This window comes from Chaetodon trifascialis, chromosome 19 (assembly GCF_039877785.1).
Source record: "Chaetodon trifascialis isolate fChaTrf1 chromosome 19, fChaTrf1.hap1, whole genome shotgun sequence".
NCBI classification, from domain to species: Eukaryota; Metazoa; Chordata; class Actinopteri; order Chaetodontiformes; family Chaetodontidae; genus Chaetodon; species Chaetodon trifascialis.
The window spans coordinates 12,735,345-12,758,783 of record NC_092074.1 but is presented as its reverse complement, the minus strand read 5'-3'; the positions used below and the strand labels follow the sequence as shown (position 1 = coordinate 12,758,783).

The 23,439-nt window shown below is 42.2% G+C and overlaps 1 protein-coding gene and 1 pseudogene across 1 annotated transcript; one reads left to right on the top strand and one right to left on the bottom strand.

Annotated features, from left to right (window-relative positions):
• Positions 1–17,554: 17,554 nt before the first annotated feature.
• Positions 17,555–19,119, bottom strand: LOC139348121 (leukotriene B4 receptor 1-like; annotated as a pseudogene).
• Positions 19,120–19,508: 389 nt separating this feature from the next.
• LOC139348018 (inactive serine protease 35-like) lies at positions 19,509–22,075 on the top strand. The gene is made up of 2 exons (XM_070987953.1): positions 19,509–19,624; positions 20,218–22,075. Exons 1-2 carry the CDS (start codon positions 19,611–19,613, stop codon positions 21,596–21,598), a joined length of 1,395 nt encoding a protein of 464 aa, XP_070844054.1. The 5' UTR covers positions 19,509–19,610; the 3' UTR covers positions 21,599–22,075.
• The last annotated feature ends 1,364 nt before the right edge of the window (positions 22,076–23,439 follow it).

Below are 23,439 nucleotides of genomic sequence, written 5' to 3'. Positions count from 1 at the left end.
TGACTTGCCAAGTGGATGACACCGGCTTGGTTTCCGGTGTCTGACGACATCTGAGGATTGGCGAGGGGATTTCACAGAGTCCCCTTGTCAGGCTTCCAAACCGATCGCTGGAAACAAATTTGTACGTGCATTTTCACATGCATGCATTGTATGTATGTGTGTCTATTTCAGAGTTTATGCTGTAAAGCAAATGTTTGCGTGGTTATGTCTCATCTTTCATAATTATTATTGTGCATTTTGTGCAGATATCGTAAATGTAACAAGAGCTTCTTTCAAAAAGTCAGATGGACTTGGGCAATGCACCCTTTGATTGATGGGTGCATGCTTCCTCATCTCATCTAAAGCATCAGCTTCACCCTGTGCACCCCTGACTTCTGCTGTGAATCCCTCATTTTCTCCCCCCATCCAATCTAAATTTTCACTTTTTCTTTTTCTTTTTTTTTTGCTCATCCTCTTTTCCCTTCCCCTTTTCACCATTCCCACACGTGGAAGTTCATTAAGAGATTACAGTGAGCCCGTTAGCTGAGCGTACCTCCACTGTCCTCCTCCATCCCTCTCCCAGCCCACTCCCTTAGCACATCCCACTATTTCTAGACTTTCGTCTGGATTTTCCATTAGCGGGGAAAGAAGTCTGTCTTTGATTCCATGCTGGCCATACGCTCTCTACTTTCTCTGCTGTTGTAGACTGGGGAGTGAAAGACGGCTTTTACAGTTGATGAAAGAAATAATAATAATATAATGAAATCAATATAATATGCCTGGATGTAAAGCTGATAACAGAGAGCTGTTATCTTACTTAAAATCATTTTCTGGTATATTTTTCTGGTCAGTTACCCTCCCACATCATGTTGACCAGCGATTACATCTTTAACCTAGCGAACCTTTGCTGTTTTTTTTTTTTTTTTTTTTGCAGTCCACACTGTATGACACCAGATTTGCCGTTTCAGTGCATTTTTGCACAATTAGCATTTTGCGTTAAGACAGATTGAATGAACAGTTAGATTTTATTTGAAGGGGAGAGGATAGCTGCCGTATGGGGGGAAAAATGTCCTTACCATCTTCCGTAGGTGGCTATTGTCTTGTAAATAAAGTGGCTAGCTAGCAACTATAGCGCTTTTGGTTAGCTTGTTCACTGCGCTTACTTCAACCTGCAGGTAGCATGAACGGTTTTAACATCAGTACAACTGGATGTCTGTCTTTTCCAACTACTGCACATTCAGAAAAGGCTGAAAGCTGAACAGTAATGTGGTTCACAACCAAGACAACAAATTTACCTTCTGTCATCCTACACAAAAAAGTTCATACCCATTGTCCCTCTCAGTCCTACACCATTGCCTTAATGTACCTCCTTTAATGAAAAGAGAACAAATATTAAACCTCCTGCTTTGCTATCATTTACCCTGCATGCCTCTAGATTCTTGGGTCACAGTATGTGTCTTAAGCAAAGTTGATTCTTGAACTCATTGTTTTTGGTTAGATTTTAAATTGGGAACCTACAGTTCTTATCTATCTTTCATATTTGTGTCCAGTTTTGATGTCAGAATTGGCCGAAATAGGTCCATAGGGGTTGTAGAAATAATTATAGTCCATCTGGTTCATGCTGCATGTCCCACAATAACAGCTGAAGTTGTTAACTTCCACTTTAGCACATGTAGTTATTCATCTGCAAGCAATTACAGACCTTCCTGTTCCTGCTACCGTGCATGAAAGTCACATTCTCCATGACCAGCCAGTCGCCCTTTTACAGATATACATTAGATGTAAAGTACTAATGACACTGTATCCAGGCTAAGACGAACCTCAACTGTATTTGCGATCAGTTTTAACCCTGACCTCAGCTAGAGACGTTTGTTGACCCCAATCAATCTTGAAGAACGTATTCAGTAGTGTAAGCCCCCACTAAACTCTTCCACAGCCACTAATGAGATTCGCTGACGTGCCCTGTGCTGTAAGCCATGCTGCAGCGCTCCTAGAAGGTGCTCTGTGTGGGAGTATGTTAATGACAGATATAAACTGTGAGAATATTCTGTTGAAAAGCAGACGGGGCGGTTAAAATGACATTAAACTGCGACTTCTGTTCTGTAGAAAAGCAGCAGGACAGTGAAATTGAGATTAAACTGCGGTCTCTCACGTCACATTTTGCATCAAAGTATTAGAGGTCAATTACAGGAACATGCGCACACTTTTGCAAAAGTTTTCATCTTTGAGTTTATCTTGTGCAAGATGTTGTTTCTAAACTTCTCTTGCATAGCCACATAAGATAATGGTCACACTTGACCATACACACAAGTATATGTGTGTTGCTCAAGCAAAAGCACATATTATGGATGTGAAAATGTTTATAAAAGGTTTCACAGCCCCACAATGCAAACAGCATAAAATAAAGAGGTTTACAATAAAAAAAGAAACGCACACAGCAGATATTATTTGCAGGAAAATGCCCTGTGAGCTGAACTTAGTATTTGAATGCAGCCCCAGAGATTCATACAATCCCCCTGCCCTCCGTGTCAACAGTTTCCCCCGTTTGTTAATAGACTGTTCTGTTCTTTGCTGACCCATCATGACTGAGGGCAGCAAACTGCTGTGACAAAATAAACAGGAAGCGAAAGGCTCTGTCTGTGACTCAGCTTCCTGTATGATACTGTGGTTGGAGATATCAGGTTCACATTGATATTCTGTGATGATCGTGTTTAATATACAGTAGACGCATGCAAAGATGCACATACACAAATATGCATGATTAATTGACTCCTGGTACCTCAGCTGGGACTAAAAGAATGTTTTATAAGCAGTCTGTAAATAAGAATTCGGTGAAAGAGGTCCAGTTAGTAATAAGTTAGTGATAATCGGTTCATCAGTAGTCAGAGATCCTGATCAACCAGTGGTTTCCAACCAAGTGTTTGGGTCTTCAGCCAGTGGTTGTAAGTTAGATCTGAGGAGTCTTGAGATTATTCACAGGATGTGACGAAATATTTCTGCATCACAATACTGTTCATTTTCTCTGATGTTTGCTTTTCTCTTTGTGAATTACTCAGTGATTTCAGGCATTTCATTAGAAAATGTATTAGTATTTTGTATTCTCTTGATGCCTAATTGTCATATTGAAGTATTATTCAACCCAGTGGTTCCCCCAGAACTGAAGGCCCCACAAGCTCATCTTTCCCTGGAGCCCTGTAGCAACTTAATATGGCCATGCATGCAACCACTGAGAGGGAAACAGAAAAAGCTCATGCAGAGCTCATGCAGTATATTCATGTAGCATTATCTACCTCTGACTGAGACGTCTCTGAAATAAAATGACAACTATGATTAGAATTGATCAATGAAGACATTTATAAATGTTTCTAAAATAACAGAAGACGAGTAACTTATTTTAAATAGATTCACTCTCACCTCCCTTTTCCTACATCATTCTTCCAGTTTCATGCAGAAACTGGAAAACCCCTGAGTAGTCCCGCAAAGGTCAAACACATAGACGGCATGAAGGTACTACAGTGCCATCTGCTGGATGTGAACAAACAGCCCATGTTGCGCTGCATTGATTGAAGACGTACTGACTCTGTTAAAGCCGCCTCTCACCTCTCACTAGGTGGCGCCCGTTCGTTACTGCTCAGACAGTAGTTCAGATTACACACTTTCAGTCTCTCCTCACTCTTGTTTGCACTTTCCCACACTTCAGACTGCACTGAAATATTAACACGTGCATTTGTTCAGCTCTGTTGGGTAAATGGTGTCATCCAAGTGCCAAGTTAGGTCATTTTATTCTTTGATGCAGGGCATCATAATGAAATACATGCAACTGTGGCAAAACACCCCAATTTGGTTATCAATCACTCAAAGCACCTCCGTCTCCTCCTCTCTGCACATATCATACGTGACGAGTGATTTAGGGTGAGACACAGCTCTTGTTCTGTTTAGAAGATGCTGACACTTGAGATATCGTATGTATCTGCTGTGGGAAATCTTTGTGTCATTCAGGTTGCATGACTAATTTGACTGATTTTCGTTCTTTTCTGCAGTGTCTCTGTTGTTGTTTTTCAGACATGTGTCAGCATTATTATGTAGCCACGGCAACAGCTCACAGCTTTGTCTGTTCCCCGTCTGTGGGATGGGATGACTCAAATCACTGGCTGCATGTGCAGCATCGTAGGCGAATGCTTGGGATCAGCTTTGTTTGCACTCGGCGGAATGATTTATGACCCCTAACAACTCAAAAGTAGAAAGTAATGCATCTGAGGGATCAGCCAAAGTTGTGTGTGTGACTGCACACTTCTTCTAACGGTTATCGATTACTGACATCATCTTAGTCTTCTGCATGTGCACATGTAAACGGGATGAAAGATGACATTTCCACAGTGCTGCCGCGTCTGCAACCTGTTAGGAGAACATATTCTCCAGCCTCAGTCATACGGTATGTTGAAATGACACCCAAAATAAAAGCACAACAAATGTGCGGTCACACCCTCCCAGTGGCAGTAATCAATCTGCACACAGGATCAACATATGAGAGTTCACAGCTCAGATCAGGTTAAGGCTGGGTTTTATGGAGACACGTTAGGCTCCAGAGGGACAAAGAGGATCTTAGTGGTGAGATCTTGAAGGAAATCCACCCTGGCTTGGTTAAGCGAAGGCCTGCGGGAGCTGCAGCTGCAGGTGATGTGGCAGTAATTTGGTGCTGTGGTCAGTCATTTGGCACGTTGCTCTATCATGAAAGGTTTAGGGTGGAGCTCCACTCCTCTGCTCATCTGTCTCGACGTCTGTTTGAGTACGACCTTGGCGAACGGTGATTTAGGATGAGGTGTTCTTCTCGCACTCCCACCGAGCAGAACAGTGGTGCGTGATGTGTGGGAAAAGGACACTGAATGGAAGATGAAAAGAGAAAAACTGTCTCTGGTGTATAATTGAGGTCTTGGATGAAGACAGAAGAGTGAAGCAGGGAGTATCATAAAGTGAACGCTGCATGGAGTGGTGAGGAGTTGGACATCAGGGACGGGTGAGGAAAAAGGTGGGGGTAGGAAAGCATAAACAAAACTTAAGCAGCAGAGGTGGATAGATGGTGAAGAGCCTAAAATAAAGTTGCTAACTCAAACCCCAGAGGACCATGTCACCGCCTCACATCCAGCATCCAGCCAGCTGGATCCGTCCGAGCCTGATGTCACATACCACAGTTTTCTCTCTTTACCTCACATGACAGTGCTCCCCTCCCAAGGCCTGCTCTTCTTTGAGCTTTCTCGACCTTTTCCTCTTCTTTCTGGGCCAGTGTTTCAGCTCCTGGCTGCACATCCCCCCATTGTTTGCGTTTTTTCATTTAATCATACAGGAATTTACCGAATCAGTAAATAACGTGATTAAAGGAACATCCAAAACACCTGGGCTTTGTTGCAACCTACATCACACACATATGGCAGAGCAACCCCAGTTTGTTCTTCACTGTTGTGGCTGTTACATCACAGAGTGATGCCACAGTTTCAAGTTAGCTTATGTGTGAACATTTTCAGTATTTAGATATAACATCATCACGATGGAAACCACTAAAACTGCTGTTTAGGTGTAAATTTCTAAGTTGCCGTCATTCTCACATTTTCCAAAACTTTAGCTCGAGCCAGCTAACCTGGGTGCCATGCCATTCCTCTGATGGCCCATTACTCCAAAACCCCAACAGCCTAAAAAAAATGTCCCATTTGTCCAACAGCTCGTTATTCTGAAAACAAATGCCCACTGTTTCAAAGGCCCATTGTTCCAACAATACACGCCAGGCATCACCAGCTCACGTACGAAACTTCACAGACATGACTGATGTACTTATTTAAACCCAAATGGTGATTTTTTTCCAAAACTTAACCAAGTACTTTTGAGGTCTAAACTGTGACCATTTCACAAGATTCATCATGTTTTATTATTGGTACCATGATGATGAATTTCACCTGACTTCATCCTTTCCTGTACAGCCAAATACACTAAGATAATAAAACTCCAGGGAGAGTGTGTATTTTCGGAACAACAGGCCTTCCAAGCAGTTCAGGATAACAAGCGGACAAATGGGCTTTCGGTCCAAAGGGACGTATATCGGACTATTAGGTGTCTGAACAATGGGCCGTTGGAACAGTGCGCAGTCCTCCTAACATGACTTCTAGAAGCAGTGAACAGACTTACTCATATAATGCACCGTGCATTTCGGCGGAGCAGCCAATCACAATGATTTTGTGATTGACCTTAGATTTTTACCCCTGTTTCTATGATTGTAATTCATATCCGTGCCAAATTTTGCCATGGCGAAGGGACCATCAGCCGCTTTCAGCCATCACTCGCACTTCATGATCATCTCTTCAGCTGTCTGTGTCGTTCCTGGACTGAGCTTCGTGAAAAATATTTATTGGACTGGATTCTTTGCTCTAGCCTCATAAATAATTGCTGTGTGTTTATAATCAGAGCCTTTCCTGTTTGGAGCAGAGAGGAAAAAACATTTAAATGTTGATTGTGGTCAGGGAGAAGTGTGTCTGTGTGCGTATTAGTGTCTTCGCATGTGTGCAGTGGTTAAGAAATGGCAAGCATTACACCAGATGGAATATCTTTAATTAAAAAAATGGATGACTTCGGCACGTAGCCTGCACACGCTGAGTTGGACCAATACCTTCACTTTTTGTTCCAACAGCTGATTTAAATGCAACAGTGATCCACTTTCATTTATACCCTGATTTAAGTATCACAGAACAAGAGGTAGTTTAGCCATCACACTGTTTTCAAGCTACAAGCAGTAAAAGCAATGGCTAGCACATTATCTCCACTCATTCTGATGCATATCAACATTTAAAAATGGAATCAATCAGAGGTTGGCTGACGGTGTTTTGTGAAACCCAAATGACTTCGTATGTGAGAAGCCAGATAAAGCTCAACAGCTGCGTGTTATTTCACCTCATTATTATTCTTCCTGTAAGAGCCTCAGCCAGCTACAGTTTAAGTATCCGTGTCAGCAGAGTAAAGAACATGGTTTTTTGTTCTCTTTGTTGCCGTTTTATTTTTACTCTATCCTTCCTCTTTTCAGTCCAGATTAATACTGCAGGTTGTATTTTCCTTTCCATCAGCCCATGCAGTTATTGGCCCCTCAGTCACTTTATTTGGCGCTGCAGGGCCGTTGTTTGTGCAGCAGTGAAACAGAAGATAATTAAACTAACCCATCGTGTGCAATAAATATAAAATTAAAATGGGTATAAACTTGGTTTGCACAAGTTAAAGCAAGTTAAGGGGTACTTTTACTTGTGAATAAAAGTATAAAATAGTTGGAATTTTGTTCTTCTGCAGAGGATATTAAGGAGGTTTTATTGTATCTGTTAGTTTTGGCTGATGCACGTCTAAAAATGGAGCCAGAAGATGTGAAATATAGAGCATTTATGCTTTTGTGCTGTTTTGGTTGTAATTTTAGGCTAAATAAAATGAGCTGAAGTGGAGAAAACGGTTAAGAACAGCTAAAATGAGTGTGTCTGCTAAGGAGTTTAAGGTTCAATATATGTGGCATCATTTTGGTACTCGCAGCTTACAGGTGATCAGAAAATTAATAGTTTATGAAATAAAGTAATTGAGGGAACGAGTGGGGGGACGAACTCAAGTGATCCCAGGCTGTGACTCCAGTTGTTTGTGTGTTGTACACCTTGGCAACAAAGCTAACTATCATTTCCATGCAGATGGATCCAGATAGACACTAAAAATATACAGTAGAGAGGTGGATGATTTAACCGTGTGTCATTATGTATTCAGTATGAAGTCTTCACCTTGCCAAACTGTCTCCCACTATCTCAAAGAGCCGAGTGGAACTTTCTGCTGCACTCCCGAAACAATAAAGCCTCCTACTTGAACCAAATGGATGGCTGTCAAAGCTATAGCATGATCTCATTGTTCCACATAATCCATGCCAGGTAGGTTGCGCTCACATTGTTTTATTTTTTTTTTGGAGAGATGTGCCAGTTTTTCCTAAACACGGTTTAAAAGCATACATTTCAACAGACGCATAAAAGAGATGCGTGACAGTAAATTCAATCTGAGGTGGAAACGTTTCCACAGAAGTCGATTGGACTTATCGTCATTATCTCCATGTTCATCAAAGCTCTGCCAGTGTGAACGGGTGTGTGCATCTTCTGCCAAATCACAATCTGAGAGCTTCGATGGCTAGAGGGCGTCGTGTCTGAGGCGAGATTACCGTGCAGCAAAATTGCCCTCGAATTACACTGATGCAAGCTTAGCATGCAGTGGATGATATGAGTTAGTGTCACTTTTCAAGGGACTAAATCCTCATAATTGTGCTAACAACACATGTTATTTAACACCGCACCCTCAGACAAAGTGCAGTTTTGAAAAGGTCTATCTTCTGGGCAGTAGACATCCAAGAAAAATATTGGCCTCTATCTTGTGTGAATCAAAAATAACCGGTTTAGTTTTGAAGGAAACCTCCAGAGAGGCCATTATTTTCCCTCAAAATTCAACTCATGGCATAGCAACTGAAGTACATATGCTATTAATATAATGCCCGGATTTTATTTTCCAAGATGTCAGATGTTGTAATTTCACCAAGACTACGACTCCCTAGCCGAAGAGTTTTAGCTACAGACAAATACGGATTCGATTAACCTCCCATTTTAACAGGGCATGAGTAAGTAAATTGTCCGTGACTGCAATCCTCATTAATTGCAGTAATGAGGGCGTAGTCAACTTTTTCACCTTTTAGCAAAGACACAGACACACATGAATCATCAAGGAGACAGACACAGGCATATACCTCATGTCCAAAAGTATGCAGACACCTGAATATGACCCCCCATATGTGATTATTCATTAAATCATTCCAAAAACATTGAGCAGTAATTTGCTCCTATAACAGCCTCCACTCTTCTGAGACAGCTTTCCACCAGATTTTGGATCTTGGCTGCAGGGATCTGCTCCAATTCAGCCACAAGAGCATTAGTGAGGTCGGGCACAGATACTGCCTGATAAGGCCTGGCTCGCCAACAGCATTCCAGTTCATCCCAGAGGTGTTGGATGGGGTTAAGATCGGGGCTGTGTGCAGGTCAGTCAAGTTCCTTCGCACTAAACTGGACCTGGGTTTGTGCAAGGGCAGCGTTGTTAAAGCAGGAAAGGGATCTTCCTCAAACTGCTGCTGCAAAGTTATGAATGCACTATGATCTAAGATATTTTTATATGCTCGTAAGATTTCCCACACCTGCACTTTCCCCAGTATCACCAAGTATGTGGTCATGTAGTATGTATTAAAAAACATATTGTATATTGCTTAATGCAATCATTCCTCTGAAACAGTTTGGAGTTTGGGGTCATTGCTGTCAACCTTCTGCTGCACAACATTCAGTGTTTGTCTTTGTTTTTCTCCCGTGAAACGCTGGAGTGTTTTACTTTAGGTAAGCTGTAATGAGCGGTGGCGAGTGAGCACTATTTTGTGGCACACGTAGATCAATGCCTCTGAAGCTGGTAGGAATTTACTGGCTTATTCAAGGACTTTTTCTTCCTGACTTAAAACCTGCCTTTTCCGAGTGGGGGCCGGACTGTCTTGTCACGCACCAGTGTCCAGGTTAATTTGAGGATTACATGTCTTCAGATCTGGTCAACTGGTAAACATATGGTGGTCAGACTTTGTGATGTGTAGCGCTGAGTGATACAGGAGAGTAAATACAACAACAGTAAGTGACCGTTATCATGGCAGTGCGTCTATAAACAGAAACTATGGACCACACACACTCGTACTGGAACAGAGCAAAACACACTCAGAAAGATAGAAATCCACACACGCCAACAAACACGCCAACAGCAGCATGGGCGCCCAACTCCCACAAACAGACACACACATCTGTTTTGATTTGGAATGATAAAGCAGCAAAACCTCCTCCTGCTGGAGTGATAACATGGTGACAGAAAGCGCACACGTCAGCTTGTTTTCCAGAACTTTGCTTATTGTCACAGCAAAACTTGAGAACACTCAAGACAGGAAGCCTACACAGATGTCGTCTGAATGAAATGGCATCATGTTTTGATAGTTTAATAGACTTTACGCCAGTGAGGACAGTGAGTTTCACTCGCATGCTGATGATCACAATCAATGCGATATACAGAGCAGTTTAGCAACTTTTCAGTCTTTGCTTTGGTTGGTGATCATCTCAGCACTCTCATCAACACTGTTTCCATCAGCACCTGTCACAATGCAACCTGCCTAGAAGCAGGATGCAGACAGAAGCAGTTAGCAACTACCTAGCTAGTGAAGAGCCCTCATTCTCACATTTTCCAAAACTTAAGCTCGAGCCAGCTAACCTGGGTGCCATGCTATTCCTCTGATGGCCCATTACTCCAAAACCCCAACAGCCTAAAAAATGTCCCATTTGTCCAACAGCTCGTTATTCTGAAAACAAATGCCCACTGTTTCAAAGGCCCATTGTTCCAACAATACACACCAGGTATCACCAGCTCACGTACGAGACTTCACAGACATAACTGATGTACTTATTTTAACCCAAATGTTGATCTTTTCCAAAACCTAACCAAATACTTTTGAAGTCTAAAATTTGACCATTTCACAAGATTCATCATGTTTATTATTGTTACCATGATGACAAAGGTCACCTGACTTCATCCTTTCCTGTACGGCCAAATACACAAAGATAATAAAACTCCAGGGAGAGTGTATACAGAGCATTTTAGCAACTTTTCAGTCATTGCTTTGGTTGGTGATCATCTCAGCACTCTCATCAACACTGTTTCCAGCAGCACCTGTCACAGTGCAACCTGCCAAGAACCAGGATGCAGACAGAAGCAGTCAGCAACTAGCTAGCCAGTGAAGAGCCAAAAACAAACCATGCTTATTGAAATTAAAATCTCCTACACACCCTGATTATTGGTATCATCAAATGTAACACATCACTGCAAAAACCAACAAATGCTTACATAACCAGTTGAAATGATGGGCATCTACTTGTGGAGTACTTGGCATCTAGTGGTCAGTCAATAAAGCTTATTTCCACTGTTGGGAATCAATATCATGCAATAAAGATTGCTTTTTAATGACTATTTAATTAGCTTATGTGATACAGTATTTTATCTATGATCTGTTATTAGGCTATTCGTTGTCCACACCAGGATTTACAGAGTCTGTATCTGCTGTCTCTGTCCTCCCCAGTTTAGTCCACAGCACAGCATTGTGTTCTGTTAGTTGAGAACTACTCTGGCCAGGAAAGTATGTACCTATTTCAACAGAACAGCCCTGCCTCTGGCCTGCAATATAAATCTTACACTGAGACTGCAGAAAGCTGGAAAACACACTGAGCTCAAATCGCCCATAAATTCGATGTTCTCCATTCATTTCAGAGCTGTGGGGGATTTGTTTATGTTTCTCTGAGATGTCCCATGAAGACGTCTATAAGCAGCTGTGGGAAATTCCCTGTTAGAAGTTATAGAGGAACTCGGGTCGAATGTCCCTGAACTTGTGTTTCAGAAACATCAGATCTCTTTCAAGTGAAAACAAGAGTTCCTGGAAGGCTGCGTTACAGTAAACTTTACTAGATGTCTGGATTATTTCAGGCTGATGCCGGCTTGACTTTCATCCAGGATTTTGGGGGATTTTCTTTACATCAGCCATTCAAAGGCTTTAAGATGCACCTGTTTACACTGTCGTTTAAATGCACGAGACAAATCACTGTTACTGAGCAGGTGTTTAACATGGCTGAAGTCCATGGTTTCAAAATCCAAATTCTCAGCTACATATTTTTTTTGGTCTGCACTGAAAATGGTGTGTGTGTGTGTGAATGTCTGTGCTTGTGAGTATAATGACATATATGAGTGGTTGCACGTGTGTTTTAAATCTCTATTGTAGTGCATTTTCTCAATGCAAGCACTTAAAATCTTAACAAACACACGTAGAGCCTGTACATCAAAAGTCATACTTACACTGAGCATTTCCTTTCACCATTCATCCAGTCACATGCACGAGGCCACTGGCTGCTGCGCTGATGAGCACTTATGAAATGTGACTCATTTACTAAGGTACTGTACTTAAGCACAGATTTGAGCTCACTACATTACAGAGGGAAATACTTTTTTTCTTCTAAAATTATTAAAAAATGAGATTCACCTCAAGTAGCTTCTGCAGTAAAATCCTGTTTTTGCATGAATGCATGAGTAATAATAATCTAATGATATAATATTTTATAATATAACAGCCACGGGATGTTTATCTGCATTTAGAAGCTTTACTTTAATTACTTTTTCTTTATTGCACTTACATACTTTTATTTAAACACAGTATGGTACTTTTACCTAAAGTAACATTTTAAATGTAGGACTTTTAGCTGTAATGGGCTATTTTTGTAGTGTGGTATTAGTACTTTTACTTAAGATCCGAGTACTTCTTCCATCACCAATGATGTCTGAGTTTGCTTTGCTAATTTCTTAAATGTTTGAGCTCCTCTGGTCTTATCTTTACACCCTCCATACCCTTGAAAGGATACAAAAAGAAGCCAAACATCCTCCATTGCTCCCTGCAGGCTTTTGCAGAAGCTACCAGAGCAATATGATTATTATAACAGAACACAGAAAGGCAGCACTGTTGTAATTGTGTTTCAAACAATGTTTTGGTGTATTCTGCCAAGTGCTTAATGCTATGGCATAATAATACCTTTGGGTGCACGCACGTTAATACCTGGCCGTCTCGATGACTCTTAAGCAAATAGCTTGGAATGTTCTGTCTGCATAAAACACCCAGCAACATGTGTGCACATGAAGAATTAACCAAACACACATACACAGCCACACAGTCATGTCAAAATATTTTCTGGATTGTTTCATCTCATAAGCTTTTTCTCCCCAAACAAACTTTTCAAAGGCAAGGCTGTATTTACAACAAGCCACTATATTTACATAGTTTTGTTGATTTATATTTGCAGCTGCAGATATCAGAGCATCCCATGGCCACTTTATCACAAATATCACAACCCTGACTCAGAAGGTCACACCGACTCTGAATATTCCAATTAAACTGGTGCTGAGGGGGAAAGTTTCCACTTAGCTGCAAAATCCCACTAAAACTAAGAATTAAGGTTGGACAGGAACCAGTAAAGCTCCATTGCAAGACGCAAGGAGGTGCAGAGAGCCAAGATAAACCAGCTCCTCTCCTCGGCTCTTTCGCCTCACTGATATATCTCTCTCTGCACCTGGCCTCTCTGTGAATACTGCCAGCTGGAAGAAACCTGAGGGAGTAAGGAAAGACAGAAAGAAGTGAGAGACACACTTGACGTTTTTCAATAAAATTGGTAGACAGAAGGTAGACGGAGTGAAAGAAAGGGCAGGACGGAACAGGACAGATGAGTAACTGAAGGATGAGGGGAAAAGGACAACAAATCCTGGATGCGTGAGAAGAGAGGAATGAGCAGGCAGCAGTGAGTCATCTACCATCCCACGGCAATAACTGGATCTGTTATCACGAGTCCTCCATAGGCCTGACCCAACTTACTTTAAAAGATTCTCATGACGTCACAGCATCGGCTTCATTCCTGTCGCTTGATTCCCACGTCTCCGTCTATTTAATTATCTAAGATAAACAGCATTTTTTCATTTTAAGTTGATTGAATGTTTTAATTTAGATGAAGGCCTTTAATTAAAAGCACTGCCCAAAGACATACAGATAAGCCCTGTTTAAGCAGAAAAGTTAGCTATTTTGAGAAATATTCTGTTTCGCTCTCAATCAGATGACAAGATCGATACTACACTCATGTTTGTACGTTAAGTGTGAAGCTGTTGTGCCAGGAGATGGCTAGCTTAGCATAACATAAGAAGTAGAAATGGGGAAACAGCTAGCCTGGCTCTGTCTGAAGGCAACTAAATCCACCTCCCAGCACCTCTAACCCTCACTAATTAACATGTTATAACATGTTTGTTTAGTCTACAAAACCTGAAGACTAAAAACAACATGTTGCTCGACTATTTCTTGGTAATGACTTCTAATTTCCTGATGTTGTGTCTGCTGCAAGCTAGCTGTGTCCCCTTGTTTCCAGTATCTGTGCTAAGCTAAGCTAACTGGCTCCCAGTTTTGGCTTCACTTGCCTCAAAGGCACAAGGGTGGTATCAATCCTCTCATCCAACTCTAGGCAAGAAAGCAAGAAAGCATATTTCCTAAAAATGTACAACTATTAACTTAACACCAGACTGTTGAGCAAAAAGGAATAAGCTGGCTGATATTGTAAATGCTCCCTGATTAGATGGATTTAGCAGTGAGATGGAATCTATCATGGTGCAATCTGCGTGACTAAAATCTTATTATAATTTGCACAAGGCGCTGGATGTGATTTATAGGCACCATGACCATAATTACACCATAATTTCTGCTTCGTATGATGAAACGCTGCTTCTTTTCACCAAGCTGCATGTAGCGCACTGACAGAGCAATAATAAAACAAACAGAACTCACTCAGAGGTTGTTTTCACTTTGTCTTCATGCTCACACACACACATGCGCACACACACACACACACACACACACACGCATGCATATACACTTAAACAGGGTTCTGTCTCAGATGGTTTCTTCCTTTGTCTGCTGAGGATAGAGATAACCCCCTCTCTGTGTTGCAGATCATGAAGCCAGCATCTTGGCTACAGTGAATTTAGAGGAGAAGTCATCCTTGCATGGGAAAGGGATGCTTTCTTTGTTGAGAACTGGCCAGAGAAAACCCAGCCTGGGCCCAAAGGAGCAGCTGGGGGAAACACTGAGTCACAACCAGCACACACACAAAGTTCTCTCCCGCAGCAGTCCTGACCCTTTGGTTGGACTGTTTTTTTTTTATTAACAGTGGTGTCTAGACAGAGTTCAGCACAAAAATGGTCATGAGTTGATCCAGACTGCCGTCTACAAAGCCTGAGGAGAGAACATAAATGATAGCGCTTCCTCAGCCTCTGAGGGCATGACCAGCAGAGCCACCGCAGGAAAAAAAAACACTACTCAGCCACACGCACACACAGGGGAAGACCCCCCGTACCTCCTGGTTCACCAAACATATCAAAGTGTCAGCTCCAGTCCTGCTGGAAATTAATGAAAAGAAAGCACAAAAGGTGGAGGCTGGAGAGAGTTTAAAGGAGAGAAGAACAAAAAGATGCTGTGATGAACGGAGCCAGCTATCATGAGACGCATCAGCAGAGGAACCATACAGTTACTAAGTATAGTCACAGAGGCCATAAAGAAAATCAAGTGAAACCTTTTACAGTAACAGAGAAGTTCTGTGGAAGTTACTGTTGGTGCCACGCTGCTTCTGTGCTGGAACACTGTACATATAGCACTAAAAAGACAAAGACAGGGGTCACAGTGTGGATAATAAGCAGCTGTGGGGTCTAATCAAGTTCTGAACGTAAGAACAAATGGGAGGTATTTGTACTTTATAAGTACTTTAAGTATTTCTGCTTCATGCCACTTTACTTTTACTCCATCAAGTTCAGAGGGGAATTCTGTACTTTTTAGTTTCTACATTATTTGATGGCTGTAGTTCCTAGTTGCTCACAAATTAAGATTTTACTGACACACTTTAATGATAATTATAAAATATTATGAATTTCAAAAGTACTACTACTAAAAGATCAGCTCCACCTCAACCAGCTACACCAGGAAAGTTCTGCTTATTCATTCTTGCATCAGTGATAATTTAAAGATGCAGTATATCATTTTCTCTTGGATATCTCAAGTACATTTTGCTAATAATATATCTGTTCTTTTACTTAAAAGAAGGACATTTCTGAAAAAATGTTTATTCATTAGAGGTTTCACAGAGCTTCGTATTAACAGCACAGCCACAAGAGCAATATCAGTCTTTTCATTCCTCTGCAAAGAAAGCAAATAAGTGCATTACTCTCAATGTCAAACTTTTCTTTTACTCGTCATTTTCCCTGCAGAAGTTTAGTTGGAGTATTTTAACAGTGCACTATTGCTACTGTTACTTAAGTATGTTATATGAATACTTCCTCTACTGCTGAAAATAACACTTGGTTCCATCTAGCATCCTTATTGAGAGATAAAGCGAGATAATGCATTGTGTCATTGGATTATACTCTCAATGAATTGTCTGTGTTGTGCATGTGTTTAAAATTACATGTTACAATGCTTCGGTACGATTTATTGGAGACAGAAATATGCACAAAACATGAGGCATTAGAGGTGATGGAGTCTACCTGAAAATCTATCGAGAGTCTGGTGGAACGACTGAATGAAAGAGTTTACACGTTTGTTTATAGTATAAGTCGTGCGCACTCTCCCTCTCTCTTCATCCTTCCTCTTGCTCTGTCTGGAGTCTGCCTGTTGCTAAACATTTGAGACAAATGGTCGTTCCTCCCATTGGCTGCTCTCCAACACAAACATTTATTCAATATTTTCATTAACAGTTGCTTCCTCTGACTGGATCCCTCCCATGAAAGCAAAGATGCTCAGACAATGTCATTAGTGGAAGCAATTGCATTATTTAACAGTGCAGAGTGATGCTATCAGACAATATTTCCACACATCAACACACACGCACACACAAGAAAGGTGATGATCACACTGCAAGTCTTGGTGATCAAATCGTATTTATGGTTCAAATCTGATTTTTCTCTTTTGCTGTTTACATTATTTTTTCAATATGGCCAATTCTGCCAACTGATGTCAGTGTCAGTTTCATTTATAAATTAATGTGCAAAGTCACGAGCAGATGATAATCAGGGTGAGGAGAAAGAGAGGCAAACTCTTTACTGGGGGAGGTGTGTGTGGATGCAGAGTCGGAGCCAGGAGCTGCAGGAACATGATCTGAATGTCTTCACAGGAACAGATTGCATCCAAAATTTCAGGATGTCCAGGGATACTTTTTAGGACATAATTGTGAAAAATGTCGATCTGGAGGGACACAAAAGTTGCATAAATTCTGATAAGACTGTTCTGACTGAGGTCACATTGCAAAAATGCAGATCAGATTCTATGTGATTTGTGCTGTTCCCACGGTTCATGGTCTCATGTGAGCAAGTAAATCAGATTTGGGCCCCTTTTGCCTGCAGTCTGAACATACATTACACATAGATTTATGGAGCTTTAATCTAAGTTCTCTAAAAAAATATGCGGTCAAACTTCAATGCAGAGCAAACAGGATATCATTTTTTTGTTGCAGGTTCAATAGAGTCTCTCATTCCCATGTTGCTCTATTGCCTGATTCATTCAAACCTCTATTTTTACAGCTTTGGCTAAGGACCAGTTGCAATCAGCTCACAGCTGATTTGAGTGGAGATGTTGCGTAACCTCAAGATTAATCATTTAACCACAAATCACCCACAGCTCTCTATGACAAATGAGAGAACCACACCCTCAGACTGTGTCTCCACAGGGGAGATGAGATCTTTACACTAAAAACACCTTTTTTTATTTGCACGAGAGCAAAAAGAAATTCCCCAGACTGCGCTCTGCACTGATATCCGGTGGCTTTTCACTGATCATTCATCATACTGGGCTTCTGCATTAACAACAATATTTATGTTCAGTTTTTTGGCACGCGCAAACCAACGCTTAAAGGAGTGAATTCAGGCTGCTGTTCAAAAATGTCAGTGCTCCAGTGATGTTCCAGCTGTCCCTGCAAACCTTCAGCAGACCCTCGTTTTTCAGTGAAAAAGCTGCTGCACCACTGCAGCACACTGATGACCTGATCCATTGGACAGGTCATCATTGGCATCCATTGGACAAAGAGGTCACAGTGTCATCTGTGGGGTGTTGAAGAAAGCTGCCTGACGTGCTGTGCTGGTCTGTGATCAGCTGTCAAGCCACTTCAGCAGGGATGGACAGGATCATGGTAACCAACCAGAGCAGAACCAGCAGCCTCCTCTGGCCTTTCTGATGGAAACACTTCTGCAGGTACAGCACCTGCAGGGACCGTCACAGTCAGCAGGCTATCATGAGATATGTTAGGAGCTTACAGGCCACGGAGGGGAGAGGGGCCAGCTGCACAGAAAGGCATGAATGCACAGGGGCAGGGTGAGCAAGCATAGCAGGCCTGACATGGCCACATTCAGCATCAAAGCCTGGCTCAGACTGGACAGGTGTTGCCTGTTTGGATTGAGGACGATCACAGCGATGTTTCCAGGAACTCCCAGCAGGAAGCAGAGGGACAGCACCACCACAGTGACCAGACCGCTGGAGTCCCAGGAGGCAGGAGGTGGATGTCCAGGAGAGGAGGAGATGTTTGAAGTGACCACAGTGGAGTTGAGTTGTTCCGCGCTGCAAAACCTGCTGGCAAACAAACTGAATGCTGTGCGGTGATGCTAACAGAGCGGTGGAACAAGACGTTGCCCTTTGATTCAGTCTGAGTGGGACAAATAACAAAGAAACAGTCATTTTTAATGGAAATGAAATGAAATCCTGCTCAAATATCAGGTGCTCCATCGTGGCTGCATGGCTTTGCACGGCTTCATTATCTGATGTAGTTTCCCTTTTCACCACCTTCGAGGAAGCCAACATGTATAAAACCCGAGCACTAATTTTCACATCTGGATACGCTGCAGAGGTGAAAACGGCATCTATCCAAAGAGGAAGTAAAAGCATTTCCTGAACAGTGGTGACTTTTGAAATAAAGAAAACCAAGAGACAAAGGGGGGCAAATTCCATCTGCTGAGGAAGATCATGTGATAAACCACACAGCTCCAGGATGTTGTTCTCTGAAGGCTGTTCCAAAGGCCACAAGTGAACTTTGAATGGCGGCTTGCAGATTTAGTCTGCAATAGAAACTTTAAGGTGATTACTTGCAAATGCACAAACATCATCTGTCAATATGAGGACAGGAATAATTGAGCCTTTGATTGGTGTGTGCGTGTGTGCGCGTGCTGGTGTTAACGTCTAATCAAGGAGAGAGGAGGAGTCGATGCACTGAATGAACTCTTGTTGCACCCAGTAGAAAGACTCTTGTCCAAATAAACCAACAGGGGTTAAAGTACAGGTTCCCCAGATCTGAGAGGTGTCGCGTTGTATGCGTGTGTGCGCGCGCGCGTAACTGGACACACCTCAAACGTCACCTGACATAACTCTAAACTTACATTTTTGACCGCAAACGCTCCGGATAAACATGCGCTCAAAGGCAACATTTTGCCGGCAGGTCTCTCTGTAAACAGCTTTACATCTAAATTCATTTCTTTCTGTTAAAAGCGTCACTGTTCTATGCGTGTTCCCGACGTAATAAAAATATTTGCAAAATCCGTGAAAAATACCCCAAATTCTCTCCACGTGGCTCCACTTTGGACCTAAAGTGTAATGTCATCACATGATCACACAGTTCATTCATGCCTGCGCCCTCCGGGCTCCGCTCCCCTCCCTCTGCTTGTTTGCTCGTCACTTTTTTTCTGCATCAGAGTGGGATGCACGTTTCTGTGAGGATCTCACAGCTCGGATCAGCTTCTTTGTGTGTGTGTGTGTGTGTGTGTGTGTGTGTGTGTGTGTGTGTGTGTGTGTGTGTGTGTGTGTGTGTGTTGAGCTCAGGAAATGATGGAAGCCAGTCTGCTAGAAGCCGTCTGGATAGAGAGGATATTTTAGTAATGAGAAGGAGAACGTTCACTGGAAGTTTTTTTGGGTATTCTTTATGAATGTTTGCAGGTAGGACAGTTTTGGCTTTTTAATTTTCAAAATAAAATCACATCACTGGCTTTCCTCTTAATTCTGTTTATAAAAGCTTTGCTCTCTCATTTTGTTTACTTGCTTTCTCTGTGTACTCTTTTAAAGTTCTATTTCTTAATTATCTTGGGCTAAATTATTTTATAAGACGCATAATTCTTTGAATAAGACAACAGAATAATATCAGAATTAAAGCATAGAAAATAATCGTCAATACTAATGTAAAATTGGTCTTTGCAGCACTAAATGACATTTAAAGTAAGCTGTTGCATGTAATAAGGAGAGCATTGCCTGCATTTTTAATTCGGTTGCAGTACACCTCCTGCCAGTTTAAGGTAAAAATATTGCAGACTTCACTCGCAATTTGCGCCTCAGTGCTTTTATTCTATCGAAATTGAACCTTTTGCGCCCTCTGCTGGCCGTATAATATATAAAAGCAATGTGCTGAAAGTCCGTGCATAAGATTTCTCTCTTGACCTGATAGGAAAGTGAGTATCAGAGGCTTGCAACCATGGTATTTGTCTACAACATTAGCATTAGTCATTTTTATATCCATGTATTCTGTTTTTATTCAGTGGGATGGGACTCAATCACGTCCTGTGTCTGCTGCTCTGTGCAGCTGCCCTGACAGTTTCTGGCGAAGATGAGAGCAGCGAGGTGTACAGGTGGACCAGGCAGAGCCTCCCAGTGCTGCTGGACACACACACACAGCCTTTAAACCCTCCTTTGTTCAGAGGGCAGGAGGTGGACGAGGAGGGAGGAGGGACAGAGGCACTTTGTGGAATAGAGTGTCAAAGTGGCCGACCACCTCTGGACCAGACTGAGCAGGAGAGGATGCTGGGATATGAGACAATGTATGAGAATGGCACCCGCACGCATACAGATGTCACTTTGCACGGTTTTAACAAGACGTCTGCAGACAACTCACCGGCTCATACTCGCAGGAAACGGCAGGTTTATGGACCAGATGGACGCTTTGTGATCTCTGACTCACATTTCATCACCAACTATCCCTTTTCTACTGCTGTTCGTCTCTCCACAGGCTGCTCAGGAGTCCTGATATCCACGAAACATGTGCTAACGGCGGCACACTGCATCCATGATGGCAGGGACTACCTAGAGGGTGCCAGAAGGGTTAGAGTAGGGGTGTTACAGATCAAGACGAGCAGAAGAAGAGGGGGCAGGAGGAGAGGATTGCGGAGGAGGGGCGGGAGGAGAGGTGAGGAGAAGATCGTAGAGGAAAGTGAGAAACAGAATAGTATAGATGGAGATGTAGTGAGAAGGAGGAAGGGAGGCAAAGGCAGGAGGCGCTGGGGAAGGAAGGAGGGTGGAGCTGATAATGGAAGGGTAGGTGAGTCAGAGAGAGGAGGAGAAGGGCGTCTCAGCCGTATTCGCCGTAGTGCTGAACCCAAGAAGCAGCCCGTCTTCCGTTGGGCACGAGTTAAACAAACCCAAATCCCTCAAGGATGGATCCAAACCAAGAGCTCCTCCAACTCAGTGTCCGCTGACTATGATTACGCTGTTCTGGAGCTGAGACGACCCGTTACACAAAAGTACATGCAGCTCGGGGTGGCGCCGTCCGCGGCCCCCCCAGCGCGGATCCACTTCTCGGGCTATGATGCCGACAAAAGCCTGCCGGACGGGCAAGAGAAGGTGGTTTACCGTTTTTGCTCAGTGGCAAATGAGTCTGACGATTTGATGTACCAGCACTGTGATGCGCAGCACGGCGCTACAGGCGCAGGTGTTTACATTCGTCTGAGGCGGGAAGCGAAAGATGCAGGCAGGAAAGGGAAGTGGCAGCGGAGGGTGATTGGAGTGTTTTCAGGCCATCGGTGGGTGGAGGTGGAGGGAGGTGGGCAGAGGGACTTTAATGTTGCAGTGAGGATTACTCCACCCAAATATGTCCAGATCTGTCACTGGATCCATGCAGATCCAAGTCTCTGCAAAGAGGTTTGACTGCAAAGCGAAGGATCTACCTGATAAAAAATACCTGTTGTCACTTTCAAAGAAACTCAAAGATCTGGGCCTGTATGTATAAAACTTCAAAAATGGTCCTGAACTTTGACTTATGGTGAAAACGTTTCAGTAAGCAGTAGGACTTAGAAGCCTTGTACAAAGACGCCAGCTATTCACAGCGCAGACTGCAGTGTTGTCAATTAAGAACGACTTGTCTACCCAAAAAGCTCTTCCTCAAGAACTTAAACAGCCAATAGCATGCCTCCAATGGTCATGTGTCATGGCTACACATGGCTTCACACACTCCTTATCATGTTTATGCAAATTTATTATTCATTGTATTCAACCAGCCCAGTATCAGGGCAGTTTGTCAAAGTAAGAGTAGGTGATGTATTTTAGAAGCGTTTTGTTTTTGTTGTTATATTTGTTGAAATTGTCTTTACATCAGACAGAATTCAATAAATCAAATGCTGTGAGAAAAAAAGAAAAAAAAAAAAACTGGTATCTGTGGCTGTTGCAAGCTTGTAATAAGCGTACGCCATCATTTCATTCAGCCTGAATGAATGTTTTCTTACATGTGATTGAGACTTGAGGCCGCTCCTCATCCTCCAGCAGTAGTCAGGCAGTTCACCTTCATGTGTTTTGGGGTAGTGACTTTAAAGGGAGGCATGAAGGGAGGTGATTTTTTATTTGGCTAGGTTCAAATATGGTTTACTCTAGTTGCTGTTTTCTTCAGTGTTACCAACCTCAGTTTTGACGCATTGATTCGTGTGCATTGGAAATGAATATTCCATTTTTTTTCCTGACACTCAGCACGACTGGACAAATGTGACAAAGTCAGGACTTTCACACAGGAGGTGGGGTTTGATTCTCATGTGAAACTAATAGTCAGTGTTATTTTAACCCAAACTATGTTTCTCAACCTAACAAGCAGTTTCGGTACCTAAACCCAACCGAACTGCGACAATCACCTGAAATGTTTCTCAGGAAGCTTGATTTAGAAAGTCTAATCGGACATTGTATATTTAATGTTGTTATTGCTAACTTGACTGTGGAATAGGAACAATGGTGGACGTAGTCCAGGCAAGAAAGACACTTCCAACTGAAATACATTAGGTTAAAACCCTCATTGAAAATGTCTCCCTATAGGTATAATTAAAATATTATTATATGCTATTTGGGATTTAAAAAAAAAAAAAAGTGAACTTTGTAAAGTTCAAGGATATAGTAACCATAACCAAACCAGACTCAGTCAGTATCTTTAGACCTAATGATGCTGACTCAAGTGACATCACTTGAGGAAATGAGTCAGCTCCCTCTGGAGCCACAGCTTGCTTTATACAACTTTTTTCACATATGTAGAGGTTCTCTCCAACACCTGTAAACAGACTTTAATGTGTAAAATCTGTGCAGTTTCCCTTTAAAACTTCACTGACAAGTGTATGTATTTATCAGTCTAACTTGTAATTTCCGTGTTTTGCTATTCATCATCTGTCAAACTAACCACAATTCATGTATTTCACCACTTAGCCATTATAAGTATTATTGCACCTTTTATAATTGCTATAAAATAGAGTAATACAAACATTAAGAAGACTGACATTAACATGAATGCATGATAGGACTGTGGGTATTAGGACAGATGCATCTTTTCTTAATTTATCACCATACATTTTCAAAAGATTGAAAGTGTGCAGCCATTGCCTCTGCTGGTCACGCCAAACTGTCTTAAATTAATGTCTATGTATGGAGCTTTAACATATGAGTAAGAGCAAGATAAGTACCAGACCAAAATTTCACCCTGAGAAGCTTTACACATACTGGCCCAGGAATGCTGGTCT